Source organism: Miscanthus floridulus, chromosome 9 (assembly GCF_019320115.1).
Source record: "Miscanthus floridulus cultivar M001 chromosome 9, ASM1932011v1, whole genome shotgun sequence".
NCBI lineage: Eukaryota > Viridiplantae > Streptophyta > Magnoliopsida > Poales > Poaceae > Miscanthus > Miscanthus floridulus.
In genome coordinates this window covers 18,555,753-18,582,519 of record NC_089588.1, presented here as the reverse complement: position 1 = coordinate 18,582,519, position 26,767 = coordinate 18,555,753, and the positions used below count along the sequence as shown (strand labels likewise).

At 50.1% G+C, this 26,767-nt stretch overlaps 3 protein-coding genes across 4 annotated transcripts; all 3 read right to left on the bottom strand.

Moving 5' to 3' along the window:
• Nucleotides 1-3,088: 3,088 nt before the first annotated feature.
• Nucleotides 3,089-10,194, bottom strand: LOC136481482 (leucine-rich repeat receptor-like protein kinase PXC1). Its single transcript, XM_066478825.1, has 3 exons — nt 8,241-10,194; nt 8,047-8,090; nt 3,089-3,848 (listed from the first exon to the last, which is right to left on the bottom strand). Exons 1-3 carry the CDS (start codon nt 9,856-9,858, stop codon nt 3,147-3,149), a joined length of 2,364 nt encoding a protein of 787 aa, XP_066334922.1. The 5' UTR covers nt 9,859-10,194; the 3' UTR covers nt 3,089-3,146.
• Nucleotides 10,195-10,580: 386 nt separating this feature from the next.
• LOC136481481 (uncharacterized) lies at nt 10,581-14,795 on the bottom strand. Of its 2 annotated transcripts, none has more exons than XM_066478823.1 (3): nt 14,284-14,795; nt 13,789-13,974; nt 10,581-11,221 (listed from the first exon to the last, which is right to left on the bottom strand). In XM_066478823.1, the coding sequence occupies exons 1-2, from the start codon at nt 14,674-14,676 to the stop codon at nt 13,804-13,806; spliced, it is 564 nt and encodes a 187-aa protein (XP_066334920.1). In that variant the 5' UTR covers nt 14,677-14,795; the 3' UTR covers nt 10,581-11,221; nt 13,789-13,803. The 2 variants fall into 2 exon arrangements, with proteins under 2 accessions (XP_066334920.1, XP_066334919.1); XM_066478822.1 differs by lacking the exon at nt 10,581-11,221 and adding an exon at nt 11,520-11,680.
• A 2,431-nt stretch (nt 14,796-17,226) lies between these two features.
• On the bottom strand, nt 17,227-25,889 carry LOC136483497 (DDT domain-containing protein PTM-like). The gene is made up of 10 exons (XM_066480577.1): nt 24,060-25,889; nt 23,276-23,947; nt 21,921-23,163; nt 20,499-20,787; nt 20,283-20,407; nt 19,754-20,214; nt 19,633-19,661; nt 18,854-19,495; nt 17,726-18,757; nt 17,227-17,635 (listed from the first exon to the last, which is right to left on the bottom strand). Exons 1-9 carry the CDS (start codon nt 25,580-25,582, stop codon nt 17,784-17,786), a joined length of 5,958 nt encoding a protein of 1,985 aa, XP_066336674.1. The 5' UTR covers nt 25,583-25,889; the 3' UTR covers nt 17,227-17,635; nt 17,726-17,783.
• Nucleotides 25,890-26,767: the final 878 nt, after the last annotated feature.

Here is a 26,767-nt window from a genome sequence, read left to right as displayed (position 1 = left end):
ATATCACGCCGGCCATCTAGGGTTCACGTGGACTTACCTAGAGGGTCGATCGCAATCCCCAACCTAAGCGGCTACGCTGGGTGGCGGTGGAGAGCTAGGAGGCGCTCTAGCGCATGTTGCAGCGGTGGGCAATGGTGCATGGCGGCGACGCAGCCGTTTCGATGAACGAGGAGGGCGAAGAGAGAAAAGAAGTGGTGCGCAAGCACCAGTGTCATACCACTAGAGCAGCTAATGCGTTGATGAGGATGGAGAGGCCCTATGTGGCGCTTGCCACGTGCAAGCGGTGGAGGCGACTGCATACCGAGATGGACATGGTTGCGTCAGCTCACCTTCGGTGGGACCTTCAGCGAAGCTAGGGCGAGCACCGGCACCAGGGGGTTAAGATGAGTCTACAACTGACTTGAATTGAACTAAGACCGAGCGTATAGACTTACCCCCAAAATGTGCCATACTACGACGGTGAGATGACCGGCGACGACAAAACGCCGAATTAGTCAACAACAAGGCTCGTCTGCTAGCGAGCCTCCAATCCTAGCTGCTGGAGCACTAAATCGAGGTGGGGTATCACAAACCGTGCGTATAAGCTTGCGAAGCGGCGCGGCTCCATTGGCAGCAAGGTAGACGGGGCAATGGCTTCTAGGCTCGGACAACCTCGACCAAGGCTATGTTAAATGAGCGGAAGCATTCGCACGATGAGGCTCAGAGGGAGCATGCCATGGGGTGCCGAGATGGGACCGCTCGGTCTTGGCAGGGCACGAACGGTGACAGTGGAATAGCGGTCGCGTGGGAAAAACATTGACACCGCGACAAAAGAACAGTAACGCGACGGAAAAGCGGATGCCGACAGCGACTAGACGGGTAGGTGAGTTGTGCGGCGAGATGAGCACCACGACAGCCAGACGGCGACTGCCGCGGCGTTGGCTTGGCCCCGCGCACGGCCTAGCTGGCAGCGCGCACAAAACATCCACGTCGCAGCACTGTCGCTTAGCCCGGCCCTACGAAAGGCGACTGTGGCTGGCATAGCCCGCGTGTGGCCGGTGGCCGGCAACCGACGAGGCAGGGCAACGGCCACGGCCAGGAACGGCCAGGCAGCAGCAGCATACTCACGTGGTGACTGCAAACCCAGGCTGAACAACTACAAATGGTGACGTGCACGCGTTTTAAAGCGAAGCAAAGGATGCCGATCATCTCAACCGAAGTTCAACCAATCCTGCTAACCTAAAGTCAACACTACCAGCTAGCTAGTGGAGCAATCATCATGACCCGAGAGCAACCAGCGAGGGAGATAAAAGGATGCCAACTTAGGTTCGTCGCTGGAGTGCCGATTCACGATCAGAGCACCCACAACATGGTTTACAACGTGTTCCAACGAAGTTTGAGCAATTTTTATGAGAGCAACGTGACATCCAACACAACTTCGACCTATGCCATGCTCAAGCACTCTCTTTGATGCAATCAATAATACCAAAACATGCAGCTAGTGTTTAAACATTTTTGTTATAAATTAAATGTCAAAATAGTCTTGTCTTACTACTTTTCCATACTTAGAAAAGTTAAGGATTTCAGTTGGGCTAAGTAACCATTAACGCTTTTGTCGCAATTTTTAATAGGTCTAAACCTTGTTAACTTCAACCAACAAATATTTCATGCAATAGTCCATATCTTACACTAACCCATAGGAGCAAAATATTTAAGCACTCTTTAATTATTTTGCTCAATATAATTCGCCAAAAATGACACTTTAACTACAATTTTGATTTCTTGTTGATTCAACGAAAAGTTCTATTTAAATTTCGGATTCGATTTTTTAGCTCCCAAAACACTAGTTAACAATATTTATTTTCCAAAAGTTAAAGTTGCGCACCGGGAGTGGAGGCGACATGGATGGGAGACACTGATGGTTTACGAGGTGAGGAAGAGGTCGACCATGGTGCGCTCTCTGCGCGAGCTTGAGTGGAGGGAGACAACAATTGAAGGCAAACCCTAAATCCAATGTCGCATAACAAAGCAACCGGCACCAAAAGCTCAGATAAGCCGCAAAGATAGCACCTTGTACAAGTACAACGAAACCCTAGCATCATCCAAATCAAAGAGTAGGTCCATTGGGGGTGGATTTCACCTCGAGGTGGTGGACAGAGCAAACGCGAAGCGAACAACGGAGAAGAAGACGAGGCGACAAAGAAGAAGCAGATCCCAATGGAGAGGAAGCATATCCGGTACACAGCACCACCACGCGCACCACCGGAACCGAGAAAGACGAAGGAAGAAGACGACCGCCTCCCGGAGTCTCAGCTAGGAACAAGGGAACGGAGAGGAAGCCCGCCGGGGAAGAACGCCGCCTTGCTGGACACCACACCTCAACACACAGCCGGCCTCTCATGAGATTTGGTGGACAAGCAATGGAGACGAAGGAGGGAGCTCACCGAGGGAGGGGCCTCTTATAAAGGCGGCATATTTCACCGGTAGCGGAAGCACGCGCGGAGGTTTCACACTTCCCGCGCGATATCGTCCCGAAATCCCTAGAGAGGAGTTGCGTGCGGCCATGCCCTAGAAAAACAAAGAGGGGGGGGGGGGGGAGCGTTTCCTGGGTCTAGACCGAGAGGACCGAAATGCATCAAGGACCCAGGCTGGGAGACGGCCCATAGACATCAAACACGCGCACTGCAGCTGCGCAGCCAGGCCGACGAGCCAACGCTTCGAACACGCCCCTAGCTGAACAATGCGAAGAGAAGTAGAGAAACCTGCATATCAGTCAGTCAAGATCCATAAATCGTCTCACAAGCAGGGAAACTGCAGCTGCTGCTGCAACAGTCGGATGAGACGAATATGTCCCAAAGCCATACAAGGGCCTGTTGAGTTCCCTTTAAAACGCCAAATTTTTCAAGATTCTCCATCACATTGAATCTTTGGACGCATGCATGAAGCATTAAATATAAATAAAAAATAAAACTAATTACACAGTTTAGATAAAATCTACGAGACGAATCTTTTAAGCCTAATTAGACTATGATTGAACACTAATTGTCAAATAACAACGCCTAATTAGAGTATGATTAAATACTAATTGTCAAATAACAACGAAAATGCTATAACGTCGTTTTACTAAAATTTTCGGCAACTAAACTGGGCCAAGGAAGATGTCAAGATCACACACAAGAACACAGAATCTGGGCAGGACAGCGGATGCTGAGGCGACCGTCCCCGTCGTCCGTGGTGACGCCGACAGACGGCGACGTGACGGAGACGTCCCTATCCTCCTCCTCGGGGGCCGGGGACTGCTCCACGGGCACGCTCTCGATCATCCTCACCACGTCGCCCATGGAGGGCCGCTGATCGGGCCGCGGCGCCACGCACGCCAGCGCCACGTGCAGCAGCGCCACCATCTCCTCCTCGATGTCCCTGTACCGCAGCAGCTCCACGTCGAACACCTCCGCCGTCCACTCCTCCCGCACCACAGACCGCACCCACTCCGGGAGGCTCATCGCCGTGACCCCCGCCGCCGCGCCCTCCTTGTGCGCGTCGGGCGGTGCCGGCGCCGCCGGCTGCAGGTGCTGCGCCGGCGCCTTGCCCGTCAGCGCCTCCAGGACCAGCACGCCGAAGCTGTACACGTCGGCCTCCTGCGACAGCCGCTTGTTGTCCGCCTGCTCCGGCGCCATGTAGCCTCCGAGGCGGGCGATGGCGTGCGCCGGGCTGAGCAGGAGCGCCAGCCCGAAGTCCGCCACGCGTGCCGCGCCGTCCTTGTCGATCAGCACGTTGGTGGACTTGACGTTGCCGTGGGGCACCCCCGACGTGCGGTACTCACGGTGGATGCACGCCAGCCCGCGCGCCGCGCCCAGCAGCAGCCTCACCTGTTAGTAATCCTCGCGCATAGTTCAGTTAGCTTTGCATGTTTTCAGTTTCAGTTTGCATGCGCACGAGCACCGGTCTGTGCTTGCCGTGCGCTTAGGAAGGGCATGCCGAGAATAGCTCAGCACGACCCTGGAGAGACCGGTTTGGGCGCCACATCGTGGACGTGGGGATGGACACGTTCGAGCACGGTGTGCGGCTGTCCACCCGGGAACTCCTTGCATTGTATTCACAGAATAAAGGTGAAGAAGAAGAACAGAAAACGCTTCTCCTCCGCCGCCGGAACCACGGCCGCGCCCCCTGCCACGACCCTTGCGGCAACTGCGGCAAGAAGGGCCATTTGGCCAAAGACTGTCGTGGTAAGAAGAAAGTGGACCAGGCCCATGTGGCCCAAGACGATGAGCCCACTCTACTCCTGGCTGTGGGGTGCGAACAAGAGGAGGGGATTCATCCCCAAATCGAGCAGCCGCCACCGCCGCAGGAGTCGAAGCCGGCGATGCCGCGGGCGAATCCGCCACCAATCCACGCCGACGGTCAACTCCACTTCATCGAGAACAAAGTCTTCGCCGCTTTTGACGAATCCGGAGACCGGGACCCGAAGCGATGGGTCCTGGACACCGGCGCCTCGAACCACATGTCCGGGGCGCGAGCGGCCTTCTCCAGCATCGACACCGGCGTCGCCGGCTCCGTCAGATTCGACGACGGCTCCGTGGCGCGCATCGAAGGGATCGGCACCGTGCTCTTCTCCTGCAAGAACGGGGAACATCGTGCCATCGACAACGTCTATTACCTTCCCCGTCTCACCGCGAACATTATCTCCGTCGGGCAGCTGGACGAGTCCGGCTACCTGGTCCTGGTGGAGAGCGGAGCCATGCGGGTGCGAGACGAGGAGCGCCGGCTGCTGGCCAAGATCCACCGCAGCCCAGGACGCCTGTATGTGCTCGACGTCAACATTGCACAACCGGTGTGTCTGGCTGCACGCGGAGAAGAAGAAGCCTGGGTGTGGCACGCCAGGTACGGGCATCTCCACTTCGCCGCGCTGAGGAAGATGGCGCGAGACGGACTCGTCCGGGGCATGCCCCTGCTGTCCCAGGTGGAGCAGGTGTGCGACGCCTGCCTTGCTGGCAAGCACCGACGAGCGCCGTTCCCTCAGCATGCCGTCGGGCGGTCCACCGAGCCACTCCAGCTGCTACACGGCGACATCTGCGGGCCCATCTCGCCTCCAACTCCAAGCGGAAATCGGTACTTCCTGCTGCTCGTTGACGATTATTCACGCTACATGTGGCTCTGTCTGCTACCGTCCAAGGATGCTGCTGCTTCGGCCATCAAGCGCGTCCAGGCGGCGGCCGAGCGCAAGAGCGGGAAGAAGCTCATCTCCCTACGTACCGATCGCGGGGGAGAATTCGCAGCAGCCGACTTCATGGAGTACTGCGTCGAGATCGGAGTTCAACGCCAGCTCACGGCGCCATACACGCCGCAGCAAAATGGCGTCGTGGAACGACGGAACCAGACCGTCGTCGGGACCACGCGCAGCATGATGAAGGCCAAGTGCCTCCCGGGCGTGTTCTGGGGTGAGGCCGTGACGACGGCGGCATACCTCCTGAACCGATCTACAACAAAGAGCACCGGCGGCAAGACTCCGTATGAGCTGTGGACCGGGTGCCTACCAAACGTCCAACACCTCCGCACTTTCGGCTGTGTCGCCCACGTCAAGGTGACCTCGCCGAACTTGAAGAAGCTGGACGACCGCAGCCGCCGGATGATCTTCGTCGGCTATGAGCCCGGGTCCAAGGCGTACCGAGCCTACGATCCAGTGACGCGGCGCATCCACATCAGCAGGGACATTGTCTTCGATGAAGCCGCGCGCTGGAACTGGTCGGGTGAACACGACGGTGAGCTTCTGGACTTCACTGTGGAGGAATAATCCTGGTCCTCCCCAGGGGTCATCTCCACCTCGACCATGACGACCACAAGTACTGCTGCATCGACATCGGGGAGCTCCACACCAGCGGCCGACCCCTCACCAGCGCCTGCAACCCCGACGCTCGCCTCGCCCGTGCACGGCACCGGGAGTGCGACGCCTGGCGCGACATCGCCCATCTTCGTCTCACCACCAGGCGCTGGGGTGTCGGAGCAGCTGGACGCTGACCACGACACCGATGCTCCACTGCGCTATCGTGCAGTGGACAACGTCCTAGGGCCTGCCACCAGCCCTGGATTGGCTGCACGGGAGTTGGAGGAGCAGCTACTTCTTGCAAGCGAGGCGGAGCCGACATCGTTCAAGGAAGCCATGGAGCAGGAGAACTGGCGTGACGCCATGCTTGATGAGTTTACCTCAACTGAAGCCAACGACAGCTGGGAGCTCGTCGACCCTGTACCTGGCGCACGTCCAATAGGCCTCAAGTGGGTCTACAAGACAAAGAGGGATGAAGCCGGGCTCGTCACCAAGTTTAAAGCCCGGCTCGTCGCCAAAGGCTACGTCCAGCGCCAGGGAATCGACTTCGATGAGGTATTTGCTCCCGTGGCCCGGCTAGAGTCCGTGAGACTGCTGCTGGCCCTCGCTGCAAGTGAGGGGTGGACTGTCCATCACATGGATGTGAAGTCTGCCTTTCTTAATGGAGAGCTCCTGGAAGACGTGTATGTCGAGCAGCCGCCGGGATTTGTTCTAAAGGGCCAAGAAGGGAAGGTGCTCCACTTGATCAAGGCTCTCTATGGACTTCGACAAGCACCTCGTGCATGGTACTCAAAGCTGGATGATTCTCTGATCAAGCTTGGGTTCCAGCGAAGCACTTCGGAACATGCAGTCTACCTCCGCGGTATTGGTGCACGTTGCCTTATCGTGGGGGTTTATGTGGATGATCTGGTGATTACTGGAGGAAACCCACAAGACATGAGTGCTTTCAAGGAGGAGATGAAGGCAACATTCAAGATGAGTGATCTTGGACTCCTGCGCTATTACCTGGGGCTAGAAGTGACACAGATGGAGGATGGCATTACAGTCAGTCAGAGTGCCTATGCTGCAAAAATACTTCAGAGTGCTGGGCTGACTGGATGTAACCCGAGTCACACTCCCATGGAACCCCGTCTCAAACTCAGTAAGTCCAGTGATGCTCCTGCTGTGGACTGCACAAAGTACAGGAGCATTGTTGGTTCTCTTCGGTACCTGGTGAACTCCAGGCCAGATTTGGCTTATTCTGTGGGATATGTCAGTCGTTTCATGGAGAGCCCGACTACTGAGCATATGGTGGCCGTGAAAAGGGTGTTGAGATACATTGCTGGAACTCTTCACTTCGGATGCTTCTATCAGAGGAAGGAGGCTCAACTCATCGGCTATAGTGACAGTGACTTAGCCGGTGACATTGATACAAGGAAAAGCACCACTGGCGTTCTCTTCTTCCTCGGTCCACTTGGCAATCACAAAAGCAGAAGGTAGTGGCATTGTCGTCCTGTGAGGCAGAGTACATAGCTGCTACTACTGCTGCTTGCCAGGGTGTTTGGTTGGCCCGGCTCCTTGCTGAACTCAGAGGAGAGCAGACCAGGGCCATCACATTGAAGATTGATAGCGAATCTGCACTTCAGCTGAGTAAGAACCCAGTTTTCCATGACCGTAGTAAGCATATCGATGTCAGATACCACTACATACGGGAGTGTGTTGAAGAGAACAGGGTGAAGCTCGAGTCTGTCAGGACGGCTGATGAACTTGCAGACATTCTGACGAAGGCCTTGGGGCGGGATCAGTTCTGTGGATTGCGTTCCAGGATCGGCGTCATTGATGTACAGACTGTGCGCAAGGCTTAGGAGGAGATTTGTTAGTAATCCTCGCGCATAGTTCAGTTAGCTTTGCATGTTTTCAGTTTCAGTTTGCATGCGCACGAGCACCGGTCTGTGCTTGCCGTGCGCTTAGGAAGGGCATGCCGAGAATAGCTCAGCACGACCCTGGAGAGACCGGTTTGGGCGCCACATCGTGGACGTGGGGATGGACACGTTCGAGCACGGTGTGCGGCTGTCCACCCCGGAACTCCTTGCATTGTATTCACAGAATAAAGGTGAAGAAGAAGAACAGAAAACGCTGCTAAGTAGTTCGCAGCACCAAACTCTGAGTCCAAGTGATTACATTGAGTTTCTGTGTTGTGCTCGCTTTCACGTTCGTGATTGCAGCCTCGCCGGGAGTCAAGAACACCGGCTGAGGTCTAACATCACCCGCGTCGTCCAGTCCAGCGCCGACTCGCCCGACATCTTGTGACCTGTGGATCATCGTCATTCAAGCAGCCAATGGCGGCAAAGAGCATTCGCGATTGATTCGTGTCAGGTCCAGGTCGATCACGTACGCAACGGCAATGGTTGTAAGTAACTCACTGGCAACAAGGTCGCCGGAGACGAAGACGGTACCGTACCGTGGACGCGGTCGTGGAGGTTGCCGTTGGGGAGGTAGTCGTAGATGAGGAGCTTCTCCTGCCTGGCGTAGTAGAAAGCTCTGAGCGGGACGAGGTGCGGGTGGCGGAGGCGGCCGATGAGGTCCATGTAGCGGTGGAACTCGTCGCGCGCGCAGGGGTTGGCGTCGCGCAGCCGCTTCACGGCGACCATGCGGCCGTCGCCCAGCACGGCGCGGTACACGGTGCCCAGGCTGCCCCTGCCCACCATCTCCGCGGACGCGCGCAGCAGCTCCTCCAGCTGGAACCTGCTCCCGCGCCGCCCCTGCTGCTGCAGGTGCGAGGTTAGCGGCGCGCCGGCAGCGCTGCCGTCGCTGTCGTCGTCCTCGTCCTCCCCGGCCTCGCCGCCGTCCGTGCCGAAGAACACCAGCTTGCTGCGCGCCCCGTCGCTGTCGCCGCCGTCGCTGCACGGACGACCCGGCTGCTGCTGCTCCCCCTTGAGGTGGCCGAACAGCGCGCCGCCTCCGTCCTCCAGGCCGACGCGGCCGCGCTTCTTCCTCTTCTTGGCCGCCGCGGGCTCGCCGCCGTTGCCTCGGCCGCAGCAGCAGCACGCGACGAGCAGCGACGCCAGGGCGAGGAAGAAGAGGGCGTTGCCGACGGCGATCCCGGCGACCGCGCCGGGGCTCAATCCCCCCTTATTACGGTTGCGGGCCCCGCCAAGCGACTCCGGCGTGGCCAGCGCCGGCGAGGACGTGGCGACGGAGGAGGACGCGGCCGGGTTGGACGGCACCACAGACGAAGACGGCGGCATCGGGGCGGGCTCCCGCGGCAGGAACGAGCAGGGCGGCAGCGGCAGCGCGGGTCCACAGAGGCCAGCGTTGCCGGCGAAAGCGGCAACGCCGAACCTGGCGTGCATGGCGTCGGGCACCCGCCCCGAAAGCTGGTTGTTAGAGACATTGAACTCCGCGAGGCGAGGCAGCGCGGCGGCCACGTCGGGGAGCAGGCCCGTGAGGAGGTTATCCTGGAGCCTGAGCGTGACGAGCGCCGTGAGCCCGGCGAACACCGCCGCCGACGGGATACCCCCGCTTAGGCTGTTGTCGGCGAGGTCGAGGCGGACGAGGCGGGTGAGGCACGCGAGCGCGTCTGCGGGGACGGGCCCGGACACGTCGTTGCGGGAGAGGTAGAGGAGGACGAGCCCCGGCGTGCCGCGGAGGAGCGAGTCGAGGGTGCCGTGGAGGCGGTTCCCGCGGAGGTCGAGCGCGCGGAGCTCGCCGAGGTGGGAGAGCGGGTCGAGCGGGCCGCGCAGGTCAAGTGACGGCAGCGTCAGCGAGGTGACGCGGCGGCCGTCCGGCGAGCAGCCCACACCGAGCCACCGCCCCGCGCACGCGTCGCCCGTGCTCCAGTTGGCGGACAGGATGCCGTGCGCGTCCGCGCCGTGCCGGAAGATGGTCAGCGCGTCCGTGTCGCTCGGCTTCACCTCTGGCTCTGGAACCGGCTCCGGCTCCGGCAAGGCGGCCGGTGTCGCTGCCGCCAGGATCGCCAGGAATGCCGCGGAATGCAGCAAGAACCGTACGGACATTGCCGACGATGGCAGCTGCGGTCGTGGATGGCGACGGGGCGGCGAGTGAAGCAAGATCGGCATGGGAGGGAGGAAAGGAGAGGAGGAATCACTCAGCGAAAGCCATTGGTGATCTTGGCTGCTCCATGCAACTTTTGATTTTTGAATCGAGCTGGTGCTTGGAGGCTGGAGCTTGGAGCTGAGCTTGGACTGGGGCACTGGCCACTGGGACCTCTTGAGTCTTGACTGCTCCACTGCTCTGTTTGGGCGGTCCTCATCCGTAGACCAGTGTCAAGTTGTCAGTACTGGAGGCTTCCACTTTTCGCTTTTGCTCTGTTTGTCTGCCCGTGGGGCCCCCTAGCCCTAGGTGTACTAGGCCGGAGGGGAGCATTGTCCATCACACTACCAGAGGCAAGAGCCTACCAGCACTGTGCAAGTGCAACGCAGCAGCGAACAGGGAAAGAGGTAAAGGTCAACGCCAAGCAATGAAAGGAAGCAAAGGGCTACCTAATTTTACGGAGTCACAGTGCCTAATTGGAACGCAATGATTCAGCTGAATTTTAACCAGAAATGGCTGTGATCTCTGCATGAATCACGCCTTGTTTAGTTCTAAAAATTTTTCCCCAAAAATGCTACAGTAGCCATCACATCGAATCTTGCGATACATGCATAGAGCATTAAATATAAATAAAAAAAAACTAATTGCACAGTTTGATTAGAAATCGCGAGACGAACGTTTTGAGCCTAATTAGTCCATGTTTGAATACTAATTGTCAAATAAAAACGAAAGTGCTACAGTAGCCAGATTCTCAAATTTCACCCAACTAAACACAGCCTCAGTACAAGTACCCATGTTCCACAGTCCACGCAATGGCCTAACTCCAAATCAGTTTATTTTCAGACAAAAACACAAGAAATAGGGAACCTACATTCCAAAGGAAACTGAAAATTCCCATACATTCCATTCGACCATCGGCCTGTTCGCTGGTTGGTGCTGGTTTATTGTGAGAGAAAAACACTGTTGGCTGGCTGGTTTGGGCTGGCTGAAACCAACAAGCGAACAGGTCGCGTACCAGCGTTCTACTTTCATGATTCCATTTTCATTCTTTACATGGTCTACTCTAGAATGCTGTCATGGTTACCAACAACAAGGTGCAAGTGTAACACACCACACGCTCGAGTTATTAGCCGTGCTTATCTTTACCTTGCTGGGACACAAGGCTGTACAGTGGGCCAAATCATTATCCCCCTCCGGCGTGACAAGAAAGATTCAACGAAGCATCATGTGCCACTTTCGCTCCTCCATTTTTGCTTTGGCCTTTGCCTCTTCTTTTCATGCTCGCCCTTCTCGTCGATCATATCCCCCTTCTCCAGCGGCGAGCTGATTGCAGATTTGCACTCTACTTGGACAGATCGGCAGCACTGTAGAGAGAGGGCCAGCAGCCAGCTGCCTCGACCATCAACGTACGTAGAACAAAATCATTAGCATAACTGGATGATGATGGTGACTATTCTTCATCCAAGTAACAGGGAAAATCACTAATTGCCAAACGGAAAAGGAAGGATATATGTTTCGTCTAGATCATGCCAAAAGTTTACGCAAATGAGAACAAACGGATCGTAATCCGTGACATGAAAAGGATGGCAGCAAATTCAGACTCGGGCCGTTGTGCACCACCCAGCTAAATCATTTCTGCTTAGCCAAGAGCCATCTCTCCAAGCACAGCTTGGTGCGATAGTCTAACTAATAAACGCATGACCTTTTCCACGTTAATTAAATACCGAGTTCATTCTTATTGCTCATACATAGGGCTGCATGCTAGCAGCGAACTAGTTAACACAGGGAGCGATGGATACGTCCATGTGATGTCCATCCCTCATGATTCGCATGCTACTATTAGCTTTCCTGCCAAAAAGGGAAAAAAATCGATGCACATCAGTATCTCGAAGACCATGGCTGGTATTAAAGCCGGCTGAAGCTGTTTTGTCGTGAGAGAAAAATACTAGCTGATAAGTTCAAGCGAACAGGCCTGAGTTTGAGTTCTAGATAAAGGCACAACCATCTTCAGCATCAAACTTATAGTCATAAGAAGCCATATAGGACACTACAGGGTTTTTCCTGCTGCATTTTCGACTATAGGACAGAAGTGGATAATGTAGGCCTTGTTTAGATTGCAAGTTTTTTCACTCTCTCTCCATCACATCAAATCTTTGGATACATGCATGGAGTATTAAATGTAGATAAAAAAAATAACTAATTACACAGTTTGATTGTAAATTACGAGACGAATCTTTTGAGCCTAGTTAGGCCATGATTGGACAATAATTGTCAAATACAAACGAAAGTGCTACAGTGACAAATACTGATTCCTAACCTCAATCTAAACAAGGCCGTAGTGATGTTTTACTGACTATAAAGTCTGTCAATAAGGTGACAACCACAAATCCAAAAGATGCCATTCCCAGGGGATGCAAGTATGCAAACTAACACCAATCGCCAGTGGCATATCTTCCAAATCTCAAACCAAACCGTGTACATTATAGTACTTATTAAACAGAGTTTAGCTATGTATTAAATCTGTATTACAAAAATAATAATACTCCTAATTTAATAGCAAAACCCACTCCGTATTCTGTATGTCTACATGAACACAACTGATGCAATCTGAAAATCACATGTCCGCTATGCTCAAAATGATTGGAAGTTGTGAGAGTTACAACACCTATACTCAGAAAGCACCATCAGTTCAGTGTAATATTTTATAGCACATACTGCATTTTTGGCAGAATGGATATTATTTTGGACCATTTTGCAGGGCTCAGAGCAAGGATACCTCACACCGAGTTTTCCTAGAGTTTAGTACCAAAATTTGCTTGATTGTTCGCTCTACGTTTCACACATCACAATCACATGGATATTTTGATGTGGTTCTTCTTGTTTCCATGACGATCTTTTTTATGTTAAAAGTCATAATTAAAATCTTAGACCGATGTTTGTAAACTCAGTTCCTAGTGAAATCAAGTGCTGCTCTTCTGCAGTCTCTTCAAATATCCTCTTTGAAGTCCCAGAGCTATCAGCCTTTTCAAAGCTCCATGTATTGCAGCCTGACCAGCTAACAACTTACCATTAACGGGGAACATGCCTCATACAGTCATATTGCATCTATTTGGTGCATCAACTTGTCCCTCCCTAGTAATGAAACTCAAATCTCGTGCAAATATTCGTAAAGAGCCAAAGATTGTATACAGAGGAGTTATGCACCCATTCAATAGTCCACTGACATTGTACTAGCACTAGTTTCTGTTTATCTAACGTGAGTAATGCAAATTAAAGTTTAATAATTTTTATGTGGGGTCTGTGAACACCCTAAGCCTGGTATTATTTCATAATTCATAGGAAGTTGTTATCAATGTGGAGCTACATATATTCCTTGAGATCTACAGCTAATTGAAATTACTGAACTCCAAGGTAAACGGCATCTGATGTTGCTTCTGCCTTATAATACTTGTCCCTTAAATTTAAGAAGTCTACAGAATGTAATACACCTTATACGATGTATCTAGCTGATCGAGCGAATGTTTTAGCCTGTGACTTTTCAGCATTGGCTTTTCTCTAAGATCTATGCAGCTTCATGTAAAGCTTAGTGAGCCATATGTTTGTAATATATGATGTCTAATTGAATAAAAATTACAAATCAATAAGCAGACTAAAATCAGACTTAGAATCACTGTGGTTCCAAACTTCCAATACTTAAAGAAAATTATGTTCCAGTAGGATTGAAGACCAAAAAAACACCGATACAATCTAAAATACAGACATGTAATATATGCAGCAATTTAATATATTTAAAGACTTGATTTTGAGTTCTGCACTTCAATAGGTTATAGGTGTGAAGTTTTTTTTTATTCCTAACACGTTAAATAAAAGTTAAAGATGAATGTCCTTCCTGTTTCGGAATTAAGAGGAGTGAGAAAAGATTGCAACACCACAAAAAGAAAGACAGTACAACTCACCTCACAGAACCAACCTCATAGAGGAGTGGTTTGAATGATAGCAGTGAGTATTTGTTGTTCAATTTTATCTTCAGAAAGCCACATACTGCTCTTCTTGCGCAGGAGCTCCTTCTGTTCTGCCTTCTTCTGCTCTTTGAGCTTCTCCTTTTTCCGCCAGCTCTCCAGCTTCTCAGCTCTTTCTTTCATCTGCACACATTATCTCATCTCAGTTACAAATCTATTTGCTATATACGTTTTCACTTCACTGCATAGTTGACTAGTTGAGCGCAAATGGTGTCTTGAGACGTTGTTCTTAGACATGCTTCTGAAACTAATCAGATGGCCACCCAAATCAGAAACTAACAATATATAGCAACTAAGACAGTGTTAAGGCTCGCATTTTAGAAGCCCGAATGGATGAGGCAATTAATCAAACAAGTTGGAAGCGTGCAAGCCTGCAAGTACTGCGGGCAACTGGAGCAAGGGATGGAAGGAGACAGGAGGATCGAAGCCTACGAGGGTCTGGCGGAAGTCCTCCTCGAACGCGCGGCGCTCGGCGGCGCGCGTCTGTGCGGCGGCGAGCTTGGCGGCCTTGCGCTCCTGGTTGGCGATGCGGGCGGCCTCGGCGCGGGCGTCGGCCTTCCGCTGCCGCTCGGCCTCCATCAGCTGCACCTCGTAGGCGTACTGCCGCCGCAGCTGGCGCACGTCGCGCGCGTACCCCTTGCGCAGCCGGTCTAGCCGCGCCCACGCCTCCCGGGGCTCCGCCGCGGGCTCCCAGCTGCCCAGGTACCCGCTGGGCTTGGAGAACTCGTGCGGCTCCGCCCGCGCCAGGGCCCGCGCGGAGGCGTGGAAGCCCCGGAGGAGGGGGCGCAGGAGGTGGTGGTGCGCCCGGGAGGAGGAGAGCGCCATCGCCGCCGCAGAACTGAGAACAAGATCGCGGCGGCGGCGGAGGGGGGGAGGCTGCCGGCACGGAGCAAGCGGAGGAGAGAACAGAACCCTCCTACGGCTGGGCCGCGTCTTTTTCCGAAATACAGCCCGGCCCGTGTGTTAGATCAAGAACCCAGTAAATGAAGCAGGATCTGCAGAAGGAAATGGCCAACCTGTTTAGGAAATGGTAGATCGGGCAGTATTGGACCAAAGTTTACCGCGCCGCCCGGAACGTCACAGGGGGGGGGGGGGGGGGGGGGGGGGGGTGCACCTGTGTTTTTGGTTCGGATGCCTACCCGATGCCAAGAGAAGAAAAAAACATCGAGACGAGGTAGCAGAAGACGAGGAGGAAGATACAACATTTGATCTACTTTCGAAATATTCAAATTTAACACTTGCAATATACGTTTGAAGATAAATGAAACATTTGAAACATGCATCTAAAACACTTGCAAAAACACTTGACAACCATTGTAAGAACATACGCAACATCCAGATAAAACAATGGCAACATATGTGTGAAACATATGCAACATCTAAATAAATACACTTGCAGCGTACGTCTGAAAAAAATAGACGAAACATTGAGAGTAGAAGCTTGCAACATACGTGTACAACCATTGCAACATCCCGATCTACTTTTACAACATCCATATAAAACATTTGCAACATAAAAATGAAACATCTGAAACACTTGAAACATAGATTTACAACATGCGTTTTCCACTCTTTTTCTTCCATATGACGCAGCATAGAGCGGGGGATGGGCAGACGGAGGGCAACGCTGTTGCGGCCCCTTCTGGAGGCGAGCGGAGGGGCGACAGGGATAGGGAGGAAGGGGACGGCCGCAGGCACAGGCAGCTGTCGACGAGCTCTGGTCGGGCAAGGGTGGGAAGAAGGGGCCGACGGGGAGCTCTGGCCAGGCGGAGACAGGAAGAAGGGGCCAGTGAGAAGAGTTCTAGCGGGGCGGAGACCTATGTGATATACATATCATGTCGACTAGCTCATTTAATATGTAATTTGTAGCATATGCATAACATGTGGAATTATAAATATGATATTTTTTACAGATGGTTGCATAAAGCGATCGTGTGAGCTATGAACTTGTTACTTTAGTCATTGTGTAAGTTGTTTTATGTTATTTGTATGAGCATGAATGACTGAATTATGAATCTATAATGTATTGTGGCTTGTAAACTATTGTATATTGGCCGTGTTCGCTTCGCTGAAAAGCCATGGCTGAAAGTACTGTTTGCTGATTTGTTGTGAGAGAAAAACACTATTCCTTTGTTGAAACAGTACGGCTCGTAAGACAAGCGAACAGGGCCACTGTCCATGTAAACTCTATGTAAGTGAGATTGACATATTTACGTGCCATTTAACTATGAATTTATTATTTCATATCGCAGTGATTTTTTATTATTTGATCTTTCTTGAATATACTTGACGGATACCTGATACCCGTTGGACGTAAGCATAGGTAAGAAAGCTAAGATCACGAATATGCTCGCGGACAGATAAATACTTAACCCACACCTTACTCGACCTGCTACGATATCGTATGGCCGAAGGTGATTATAATCAAGAATATCCTTGCGGACGAATAAATGCTTTTTGCGCACCTTACTCGACCCGCTGCAATATCCCTACGCCGGACGCCTAGGTCAGATCGCTGGTCTTTGAATCAATCACGGACTGACGGGCATGTTCGGATACGTCCTGAGGACGCAAGCCAAAGCCGCAGTGACCAATTCATTCGTGAGCCGGCGGGAAAACGAGAAAAGCTACCCAACGCTGAAGGAAAAAGCATGGCAAGCCAAACTAGCGTCAAGTTACCCTCGGACGAGTTTTGACAAGCCCCGAAAGCAATCCAAATACGTCACTCTAACAGCTTGCCTAAAATGAGTAGCCAAAATTTATTATTTATTTAGCTATTTTATAAAATAGAAAACTCCTTAAAAAAGAAAAGGTCCACAACAACATTGCTATTACAAAGTCAGATAGCGAGCGTCCATGATTGACTTTATATGACCACAAATTTTTATTTTACAAAGTCAAATAGGATATTTGTTGGAGCCTATTTTTTACTATACAAATTCTAAAATAGGCTCCACAATAAAAATAGTGGAGTTGATATGTTTTCTCTTCATAATAAAGAGCGACATCCACACACAATACAACGCCTAATAGACTAGTCAAGAGACGACGCTGACAAAATATGAAAATACGTAGTGATAGACAGAGTACTTCAATTATCGACGCATAACTTAACAGCCATTATCCCATTTGGGTTAAGCTATGTTTTCTTTATGAGGCTTGCCAAAAACTTATTGACATCTACCACCTAGATGTTGTACATGCCCTAACTTAGGTTCTCTAAAACGCCTTATGTTGATGACTGAGAGTAATTAATTTAGAGGAAGAATGGAACTAAATTGCATGACATTTGATTAATTAGTTGACCTAGGCAAATGCAATAATAAGCAATTTTCACAAACCGAGAAAACAATTAAAAAAACTGTAGGCAATATATGGAGCATAGCTGCATAGGCATAGAAATGGCCACTCTTGACCAAGAGACACTTCTATCTCAAAAGGAGAGAAGAGAGAACCCAAGGATAATACAGTTACATGAATATGGTTTTCCCGATGACCCATATACCATGTTGCTATGTGCTAACAGCATCCTAGCTCTAAAACTCCCCAAAAATAAACAGCCTAAAGAATGGAAAATGGTCGCTGTCGACCCATCCTTTTAGTATGTACAGTGTAACCTCCCAGCAGTAATTGCTACTCTCTTTTTTTCTCTAACTGTATAATGGTTAAAATTAGGTCAAATAGTCAAATGATCCGAACAAACAGTAGCACAGCATGACAACGGCTTGGAGAATTTTCATCCAGATTCATGGAGGATGGCTCTCTTCAAACTTGTACCTTCCACCTAAACAGAAAGCATGCTCAGTAACTATAAACCCAGAGACTGATAACAAGAAATCCGATAAGTATCTAAATGGAATATCGGTAGATTTACCTGCCATCACAACTGTCAGTGGCCACTCCAAACAGAGGCAATGAAGTTCAGAAGTCTATCATTGCCATCCGCGGCAACCACCACAACTCCAATTGCCGCTCACAACAGGCTCTAAACCTTGGTCCCACGGTGAGCAATGCCGGTGTATGAGCAGGCCACAGACAGAGCATCGTAGATCGGGTGGCGGCTGAGTATTCATGCAGTTGCGGCATGCTACCTCTTCAGGTGTGGGACCATTTGTTGGGAAGTTCATATTTGAAGCTCCATCCTCTACCATGAAAGACATATCATCAAAACCAACTCCTTGTTGAGCAAAGCTTCCGGTGCCGTTAACATCATCTTGCAGACCAGTAGCCATCCCAAATGCATTGTCAAGGTGTGTGTCATCAGCTTCAAGCAGCTCAGTGAACGAGAAATAAGTTTGGGGCTCATACTCGTCCATCACAAAGCTGCCACAGCTAGTGTCATTCTGCTGGTGATTAGAAGTGAAATCAGGTGGGGCAGCATATGCAGTTCCTTTGGAAAAATCCCACCCCAATAGTTCTGAAGCATCCACACTGTCAGCCTCCGAAAAAGAAATTTCATTCATATGGCTGAAATTGATGTTTCCATTGCCTGAAGGTGTATTCTGGATATAATACTCATTCACAGGTTTACCAGCTTGATCAAGGTATTCAGAAATTTTAGTTTGTGCTCTTCTTATAGACAGCTTCTGGTTACTTCCTGGGGCAATGCTTGCCGTGTTCGCTGATATATCAACATCCCTTGTTTCTTCCCCAATTGGCTCAACTATTCCATATGAAGCAAGCAGTGGGTCCTGATCTGCTAAAGCAAAAGTCTCCTCACTAGATAGCATAGTTGACAGCAATGATGTTGCAACTGTTTGCTCACTAATTTCTGGTTCAGGCTTTACATAATTATCTGAATGAGGACATGGGGGTATGGCTCTCCTTCGGCACCTACAACATCGGTATCCAACCAACTCACCAAGCCTATCTTCATCAAGTTGCAAGGAATCACCATGAAACCAATCTGTAAGCAGGCAATTTCGAGATGTTAAAAAAAGAACTGAAACATAACACAAAAAAAGATAATGCTCTAAGCTACAGCAATGCTAAATAAACTTACTTGTGCACTTCTCACAGCGTACATACAGGAAATCCGGAGAATAAGCTTTGTCACATAGACAACATTTTGGTTTTATTGACGAACCTATATCACCCTTGCTTTTAAGGATTACATTATTCGCCCTGAACTCACTTCCATCATCCTTGTCATTCTTATTTTTCTTCCATATGAGACCAAAATATGTGATCGGTTGAACTTTTTTAGCCTTCGTTGGTTTTTCTGACTTTGACTTTTTAGCTTTTTTCTTTTGGACACTAGTGATATTCTGAGTTGCCACTTTAGCGAGTGGCTGGGCTTCCACCTTCACGAGTGGCTCGGCTTTCACATTCACAACTGGCTGGGTTGTAGCTTCCACCTTTCCAACTGGTTGTGCTTTAACCTTTGTGACTGGCTCGGCTTCAACTTTGGGAGCAGGTTCAGCAGAACGGGAAGAAGTAACCTTAAATACAATTCTGGGAGCGGCCACTGGCTGTTGGCCATTACTCTTCTGTTGATGCTGGATATAACTTGCATTTGTATTTGTATTGTAACTAGTGAGCATAAGACTCTGCTTCTGGAGGCATAACTTGCATATCAAACTGGAAGTAGCACTGCCTCCTTTGCTAACAACAGATCTTGATGTACACTCTTTATGACAATTACCTGAAAGTTATTTTTAGATAGCAACATTGTGACTAAAGTATTCGAAATATAAAAAATTGATCAAATATCTTCTTGGATATTACAAAGAATTTTTTTTTGGAAAACAGATAATCTAAAAGCACGGCATATATCCATACCTTGACAAGAGCTGCATTTAACAATATCCCTGCATGTGATCAATCAAAATAGAAAAAGTCAGTATCTCAAGAAGAATAAATGTATAATTGTTAATCAGTATATGAGGCGACGTAGAAAAACCTGTAGAGAACATCCTTCTTGCATGAGGTGCAGGGATAGACTTCTCCCTTGTGAAAGAGATAGGAAAAGACATCTCCGTCAGATGCTTTTACTCGCCTTGGGTATAAATTGGTAAAACAGTTAGAGTCTGGAATTCCTGGAGTAGGCAAGGAGCTAGCCTCAGTATGCTGCTCAAATTCTCGTAACATGTACAGTGGCACATGGTTTTCAGAAAACCACAATTTTCTACTTTCATCCTGATCACTTTCTGCTTCCAAGATATTTTTTGTCAGACGGACAGGAAGATGCTTTTGGTTGGGAAACTTAAGTGCATATCTTATCTTATTGTCGATTATTTTTTTATCACAGAGTACAGCATTTCTGAGGGCAGAAAAGTCAGCATCAGAGCTTTTTCCATCTGAAGGAATTTGATCTGGAGGGATGAACTCCTTCCATCTGATGTGGGCATCAAGATATCTAACCTGAGAGAAATGATTATTAGGTTTGTGCTAAGGTAGGTTCTTTGCAACATCAGGACAGAAGTGCAAACCTGCAGAGCAAGTTGAGATGAAGTCTGGCTTAGTCCAACACATGCTCTCCAGAAAAATTGCCGAGATCGTCTTGGAAAATTGGAACCTTCATGGTAAGATAAACCTGCTATCCTTTTTTTACCACCTAGTAGGTGACAAAAACACGGCAACTTGTTCATGTCCTGAACACTGATAGAGGATCAAGTAAGGTTTCTAATAATTAAAACATGTAATACCTTGGCGAGCAGCTTTTCTTATGGTTGAATGTAGAAGAGCCCCCCTCTGCAAAGTACGTTTTGTTATATTTCCTCCGGTCCACCAAGTCCAGCTGTTGTCATCGTCAGTAGCAGTACCAGATTCAGATGCCAACAAACGTTTTCTGCCACGCCTTCCACCAGCCCCACGCTTTTGGTATTGCACAGGACGAGATGCTACCGTCGATGGACCCGGAGATTCCACAGGCCAATCGTCTATTGGCTTCAACCAGCTTGCAGAAAATGCTACTCCACGGATGTTGCTTTCCAACTGCATATAATATGTAACAATTTTTAATACAACAATTGAATTCGTTTTTCACTGCTATTTATGGCAATAACCTTCTTCAGCTAGGCTACTTATCTTTCTTTCAATACCATTTATTGCATATCTAACTTGATTCTTCAAAAGCAATTAATACACAATATTATCACATTAACATGCTGCTCTCTCCATTCCAAAATGCAAGTCATCTGGCTTTTCTAGATACATTGTTTAAATTAAATGTTTTTACTATGTATCTAGACATGATGTATATCTAGATACGTAGACGTAGCAAAAGCTATGTATCTAAAAAAGTCAGAACAACTTACAAATTGAAACGGTGGGAGTACTATATATCCACACTCTTTTGTTCGCCTACAAAAGACATCATCTAGTACTTATAATCATACCAGAGTTGTGCTAGTGAAGCACAAGGTGGCATTACCATGCAACTTTTCTATTCTGTTGTATCTTGTATGTTTATCGCAGTGGCTCTATTAGGAGAATTTTCTTTCGAGTGAGTTGCTTTTCACACCAGGTACAGTATTCTTTGTTTCCCTTTGCACTAGGGTTAACAAACAATTTTATTTTGCACCCTATTATGTTAAAGTAAGTTTCAACATCATGAAACCATAACAAATCTAATAAAACCTTCATGGTGCCTCATATACATGATTGAAAGCCACCAAGTCTCATGAAAGTTTTATTTCACAAGGTTTTGCTCAAAGCAAAACTTACTGTGGCATACACTATTAAGAAATGAAAATATATACATATACCAGTTCAAACTGAAACAAGTTTAGCTTTACATGGGGCAAAGTAAAATTTACTATATCTTTCACTACTGAATTATCTATTTCACAAAACACCTTTCCAGCTATTTCTTTGAGTCAAATATCAATGATTTATAGGAACAATTTTTTGTTGGTTTCTAGCATTAGAGTTAATTTCATTTATTAGATAAAATGCATGCAAGGAAATTATGTACCTAGCTCAAGCTGCATAAGAAACTGAAAAATATTATTCTATTTGATGCCACCTTAACACTGCTGGCATTCACAGCAATATGCTTATCACAACTTAGTTGTAGAATATTGAGAGGTATCAAAGGATGCCAAAAAGAAAATCCTGTAACTCACCTCAAGCAAGAGGGGTATTATAGTTATGCAGTTGGAAGCTTCTTCTAGTTGTTGACGCCACCGTTCTCTCTGCTGCACGTCTTGTAGTGAACCAACCAACAGGGCACGCAAACTTTCCTCCATGTTGGCTAAATAAGCAGCAATACTGGGGAAGTGACTGTCAGAATTTTTTATTACACGCATGGTGCTAAGAACTCGAGCACAACTTTTAGCAGCATTTGTCGTGGTCATGTTAAGAAAACAAGCCTTTTTGTTTCCACTTGCTGAACTTCTGCAAGCAAGGCACCAACCACATCTATCTCTTGGAACTTCAATAAGCTTCTTTTCAGTACTCGGCCAAACAAATTGTGCGACTGCTGAGGAAAATGCTTTCAACTGTAGAGCATTGTCTGCAGCCACTTTCCTCTTTGGTTTTAAGGTCAGTTGGGATGCGGAAACCTTACCTTCATCGGATGTTATAATAGCTAGATTGGCAGCAGCAGACGCTGCAATGTTGCCATGATTGTAGAGATTCATGTATGCTTGTGGTTTAAAAGAAGACGATTTTGCTGCCTTGCCACAACTCATGTTTCCAGATCTTTCAGTAAACAGCTGAAGGTGGTGTTTATCTTGCAAAGATGGTCGAAATGATTCTGCCTTTGCAGAAACAGTGGATAAATCTGGACGATATATACTATGAGCTGGCTGTGCTTGTGCTACGTTAGACATAACCATTCCAACGGATACATTCTGATGAGAAATGGAGGATGGCACAAATGGTCCAGAATTTCCATTTCTAGGTGCATTATGTATGTTGTTCTGAGCTGACAGAGCTTCCTTGCAAACTTCAACATTCTTCTCGGTGACAACGCCTAAGCTTGACATGCATTTTTGTTTCTCCAGGTGTTCAGCAGAGCACACTGTATACTGATTAGCAACAAATTTCTGTTGTGTATTTGTTTGAGGAAGTGCTACTGTTTTACTGTCCCCACCATCTTTTGAAGTTGTCCAGTCACTTCCATCTTCTGACTTTGTTGGAGTAAAACTCAACATACTGGATTGTGGAGTATGTCTTGTACCAACTTCTTCCAATATTGTTGATCTCTCACTCTGAACTGTACCGAGTAAATGTTTCCAGTATTCCATTATTTGGCTGCATATATCCACATATGCATCTGAGGGAGCAAGTCTCTGGAGGACCTTGACAACATCATAATGATTGTAATATCTGGCATAAGACTCTACATCTGAAGATGTTTCGATCCTGCAGTATTTGATGGAACAAAACATTAAAGGAAGTATAGGACAAACAATAGCAGGTCATGCAAAACAAATCTTTAGTAGATGTATTGTATGATTAATAAGCAAGAACTTACACCAGTAAATAGTTGCAGGTTCCTATGAATAGCCTCCCGCACATATCAACGCCAAACATTTGAGCTCCTCTTGCACCACGTTCAATTCTTGACGAAGTTGGTCCAAGCTTGCTGACCACACATTCTGGACAGAACCAGTCTCCATGGGGAAGGAAAGCTTTGTTTTGACCAATACATCTCGAATGATATGCCCATGGGCAGCCATCACAGCATACCAAAGTCCCATCCATTCCACATATTCGGCAATCATCACTATTGCCATCCTGAGAAACATCTGCTACAGCAACATCTGGATTTGTTACATTTGGAGCACTTTCAAAGTTCTGTAAATCATTCATCATTTTGTAAGTTGAGGCCTTTGAGGCTCTAGTCGAGACTGCTCTTGAACCAGCCTCCCAAAAGGTGCTAGAATCTATCTCATATTCCATCTCCTCATTGTAGCCTACTCGATCATCCAGTACAGTTTTGAATTCTTCTGATTCAAGGACATGGTCACAGAGTATTTGCAGCACCCTCAACTTCGTGGCAACAGGAAGTTTATAGTATTCGGCAGCTAGGAGGTTTCTAGCAAAACTCGGCCCCCCTAGATTCTTAATGCACCTCATCACATACAGGTACTCTACTAAGAAAGTTGGCCAAGTCAATGCATCTAGTAATGTCCAATCCAGATACCTGTACACGGTTCAAGGAAAGTGAAATATTGTCAGAATTTTAAGTAAAAAATAAATGCAATACCTACAAAATAGTTACTGTATTTAAAAGGGGGTTGATAGAGTATATGTACTTCAAGCAATTCGAAGCCATCTGAGATCCTTCAGCAGATTTAGATTCAAGATGCCGCTTCAGTGCCCGCAGTAGCGAGACATGTACGGCATCCAACAAGTTATTCTGAACAGCGCAATTAATGGCTGCAACAAAATCATCCAGCCCAAACGGACTCAGGAACAGCTGCACGCTGAAGGATCGCAGGAAGTTATAAACCGAAAAGAGATAGCTTATGGAATCTTCTGGCACAGGAATGTCTCCCGATGACGGGGGCAACTCCACAGCCTGTACAGGAGGGCACGGCTCGGATGGTTCTTCTTTAGTGAAATCAGATGAATTACTCGAAGATTCGATATCCTCAGACATATCCGAGCCAGACCCACTACACTGCAGCGCATCAGGGTTGGCAGGCATCTCGCATCCGTCAACCCTCTGCCTAGTACTTGCTGGCTCTTTCACCTCCGAGGCACTCCCCGACAAAACCAACAGGTCTAGCTTCCTCTTCCTGCAGCTCACCTTCATGCCTAACGCACCATTCTCGTTGGGCATGAGGAACTCCTGGAGCTGAGGAAACGCCAAATCCTCAGCATGTCCGTCCTCAAACACCACGCTGTAAACGCCAGCTGTGCTATCATAGGACGCAACCTTCCCAATAAGAAGGCTCGCATGCCCTGGCGCGTGGCGGCCAATGTAACGGCCGACTAAGCACTCCCCCGCCTCCTTGGCGCGCACCTGAAGGCCCCCAGCAGATGTGGCAGCAGGCCCTTGGTTCACCACCCTTCCATCAGTTTCCTCCACCTTAGCCTCTCCCGCCACAGCCGCTCCCGCGCATTCTTGTTCCTGAACAAGGCTACCATCCACCTCCACCTTCACTTCAGATGCCCCAGCCGCTCCCGCGCACTCTTGTTCATGAACATGGCTACCATCCACCTCCATCTTCACTTCAGACGCCCCAGCCGCTCCTGCGCACTCTTGTTCCTGAACACGGCTGCCATCCACCTCCATCTCCACTTCAGACGCCACAGGTGCCAAATCCTGCGCTGCCCCCGGATCGCTCCCCACATCCACCTCGCTGGCCATACAAGGCGACGGAGAGCGCTGCTTCTGCTTGCTCGCGTCGCCACCCTCGTCCACTTCCATCTTCGCCTCAGACACCGCGGGATCCACATCTTGCGATCCCCCCACAACGCCGCCCTGAGCCACCTCACTCGCGGCGTGCACAGCAGTCCGCCCTTCGCCCGCGCCGCCGTCCCCGCCCGCCTCACGCGCCGCGGGGCGCTCTTCGCCCGCAGCAGCAGCAGAATCGCCGCCGTCTTCGTTAGCCTCCGCAGTGGGCTCGCTCGCGGAGGCCTCCGCGACCGCGTCACCCCCACGCCCCGCCGCCGCCGCGCCTCCACCCGGCTCGGCCACGCCTGCCGCAGCAGGCGCTTCCGCCCCACCGGCGGTCTCCGTCTTCACGCCACCAGCGGGGGAGGCGGCGGGGTCCGGCGGCGCCCGATCGGGATCGTCCCGTGGCCCGGTGCCCGCGGCAGCGTCTTCCATGGCCGGCCCCCGGGCGCGATAACCCTAGCTTTCTCGCACGCGCGCGTGCGCCCTACCGAGGCATCCTCGCTCGCGAGTCCAGGGCGAATGGTACGGGTTCCGACTGGGGTGTGGGCTGAGGCGCGTGGGAGGGCACGAATCTGGGATGGGAGGCGCGGCGGAGGCGGGCGATTGGAATGGGATGCGCTCGCAAACCCTACGGCGAGTGGCGGCGGCGAGGAGGAGGGTGGAGCTGGGGGAAGGGAAGAGGTGGAGATGATGATGGAGGAAGGAAGGGGAGGGGGGGAAGCACTGGGACACACCAGCGCAGCGAGTGCACGGGGCACCGAGCGCGCCGCCCCCGACTCGTCGCATCGCACCCCAGCCTGGCTCGCGTCGCACTTCCCGGGTTGCGTGTGCGGGTCGTGGCGCGGCGCGGCGCGGCGGTGGGACGTGGCAAAATGGTGAGACGTGGCAGAATGGTGGGCGTTGGTGGTCTGGCTCTGGCTGGTCCAGACCGTCCGTTCGGGAGAGTTCGCTCGTATGCGGGCGGGCGGGCGGGCGGGTGCGGGTGCGGGTGCGGACGGACCCGGTGCGGTTGAGCGAGCGTGCAGCAGGTGCAGGTCGGGCCCCTTCGTCGTGTCCGCCTAAACGTACGGCGGCCGGTCGCTGGTGGACGGCCGCGCGCAACCGCATCAAGGTGGTGGTGGTGGAGGGAAGCGGAGGGAGGGGTGCTGGGAGTTTTTCAAATTCAAAACCGGTGGAGGGGTCGCCTGCTCAGGTAGTAGGGCAGGGCAACGGTTTGCTTGCTCGCTCGCGCCAAGTCGCGGTGCTTTCCTGGTGGTGGCCGTAGCGTGTGCCCGGTGCTGAGCTACGCAGCGCCACAAATTCCGCGGTGTGTGTGGGCTTCGCTCTGCTCTTGTGCGTCAGTGCGTCCACGGTCCACCCTCTCTATTGGTTAAGTTCTAAGGTCCATCTTTGCATGTAACAGCTAGCAAGCTAGCTGACTTACTCTCTGTCGAGTTGCTTGTGCACGTGCTTCTTTTTTAACTAAGATGGCACATCATCCATATATAGTTGGGAGTGTGCAGTTGAATGAATACGACGCATGTGTTGCATCTTAGTACATGAAACTCTGGTGCCAAATCATGATCCCTATGTAGTATATATATGTGTAGGGTATGTTCACATGTTGTGTAGGATATA

Bases quoted from the DNA above. Each gene is read 5' to 3' on its own strand.
- LOC136481481 (XM_066478823.1), bottom strand. From the start codon at position 14,676: ATGGCGCTCTCCTCCTCCCGGGCGCACCACCACCTCCTGCGCCCCCTC. The intron at 13,975-14,283 runs GTAGGCTTCGAT...TAATGTGTGCAG, and splicing joins AGGACTTCCGCCAGACCCTC to ATGAAAGAAAGAGCTGAGAA.
- LOC136481482 (XM_066478825.1), bottom strand. From the start codon at position 9,858: ATGCCGATCTTGCTTCACTCGCCGCCCCGTCGCCATCCACGACCGCAG. The intron at 8,091-8,240 runs GTACGGTACCGT...GATGATCCACAG, and splicing joins CCTCCACGACCGCGTCCACG to GTCACAAGATGTCGGGCGAG. The intron at 3,849-8,046 runs GTGATGTTAGAC...GATTACTAACAG, and splicing joins CGCTGGACTGGACGACGCGG to GTGAGGCTGCTGCTGGGCGC.
- LOC136483497 (XM_066480577.1), bottom strand. From the start codon at position 25,582: ATGGAAGACGCTGCCGCGGGCACCGGGCCACGGGACGATCCCGATCGG. The intron at 23,164-23,275 runs GTAAGTTCTTGC...CAAATACTGCAG, and splicing joins ACCTGCAACTATTTACTGGT to GATCGAAACATCTTCAGATG. The intron at 20,788-21,920 runs GTGAGTTACAGG...TATTATATGCAG, and splicing joins TAATACCCCTCTTGCTTGAG to TTGGAAAGCAACATCCGTGG.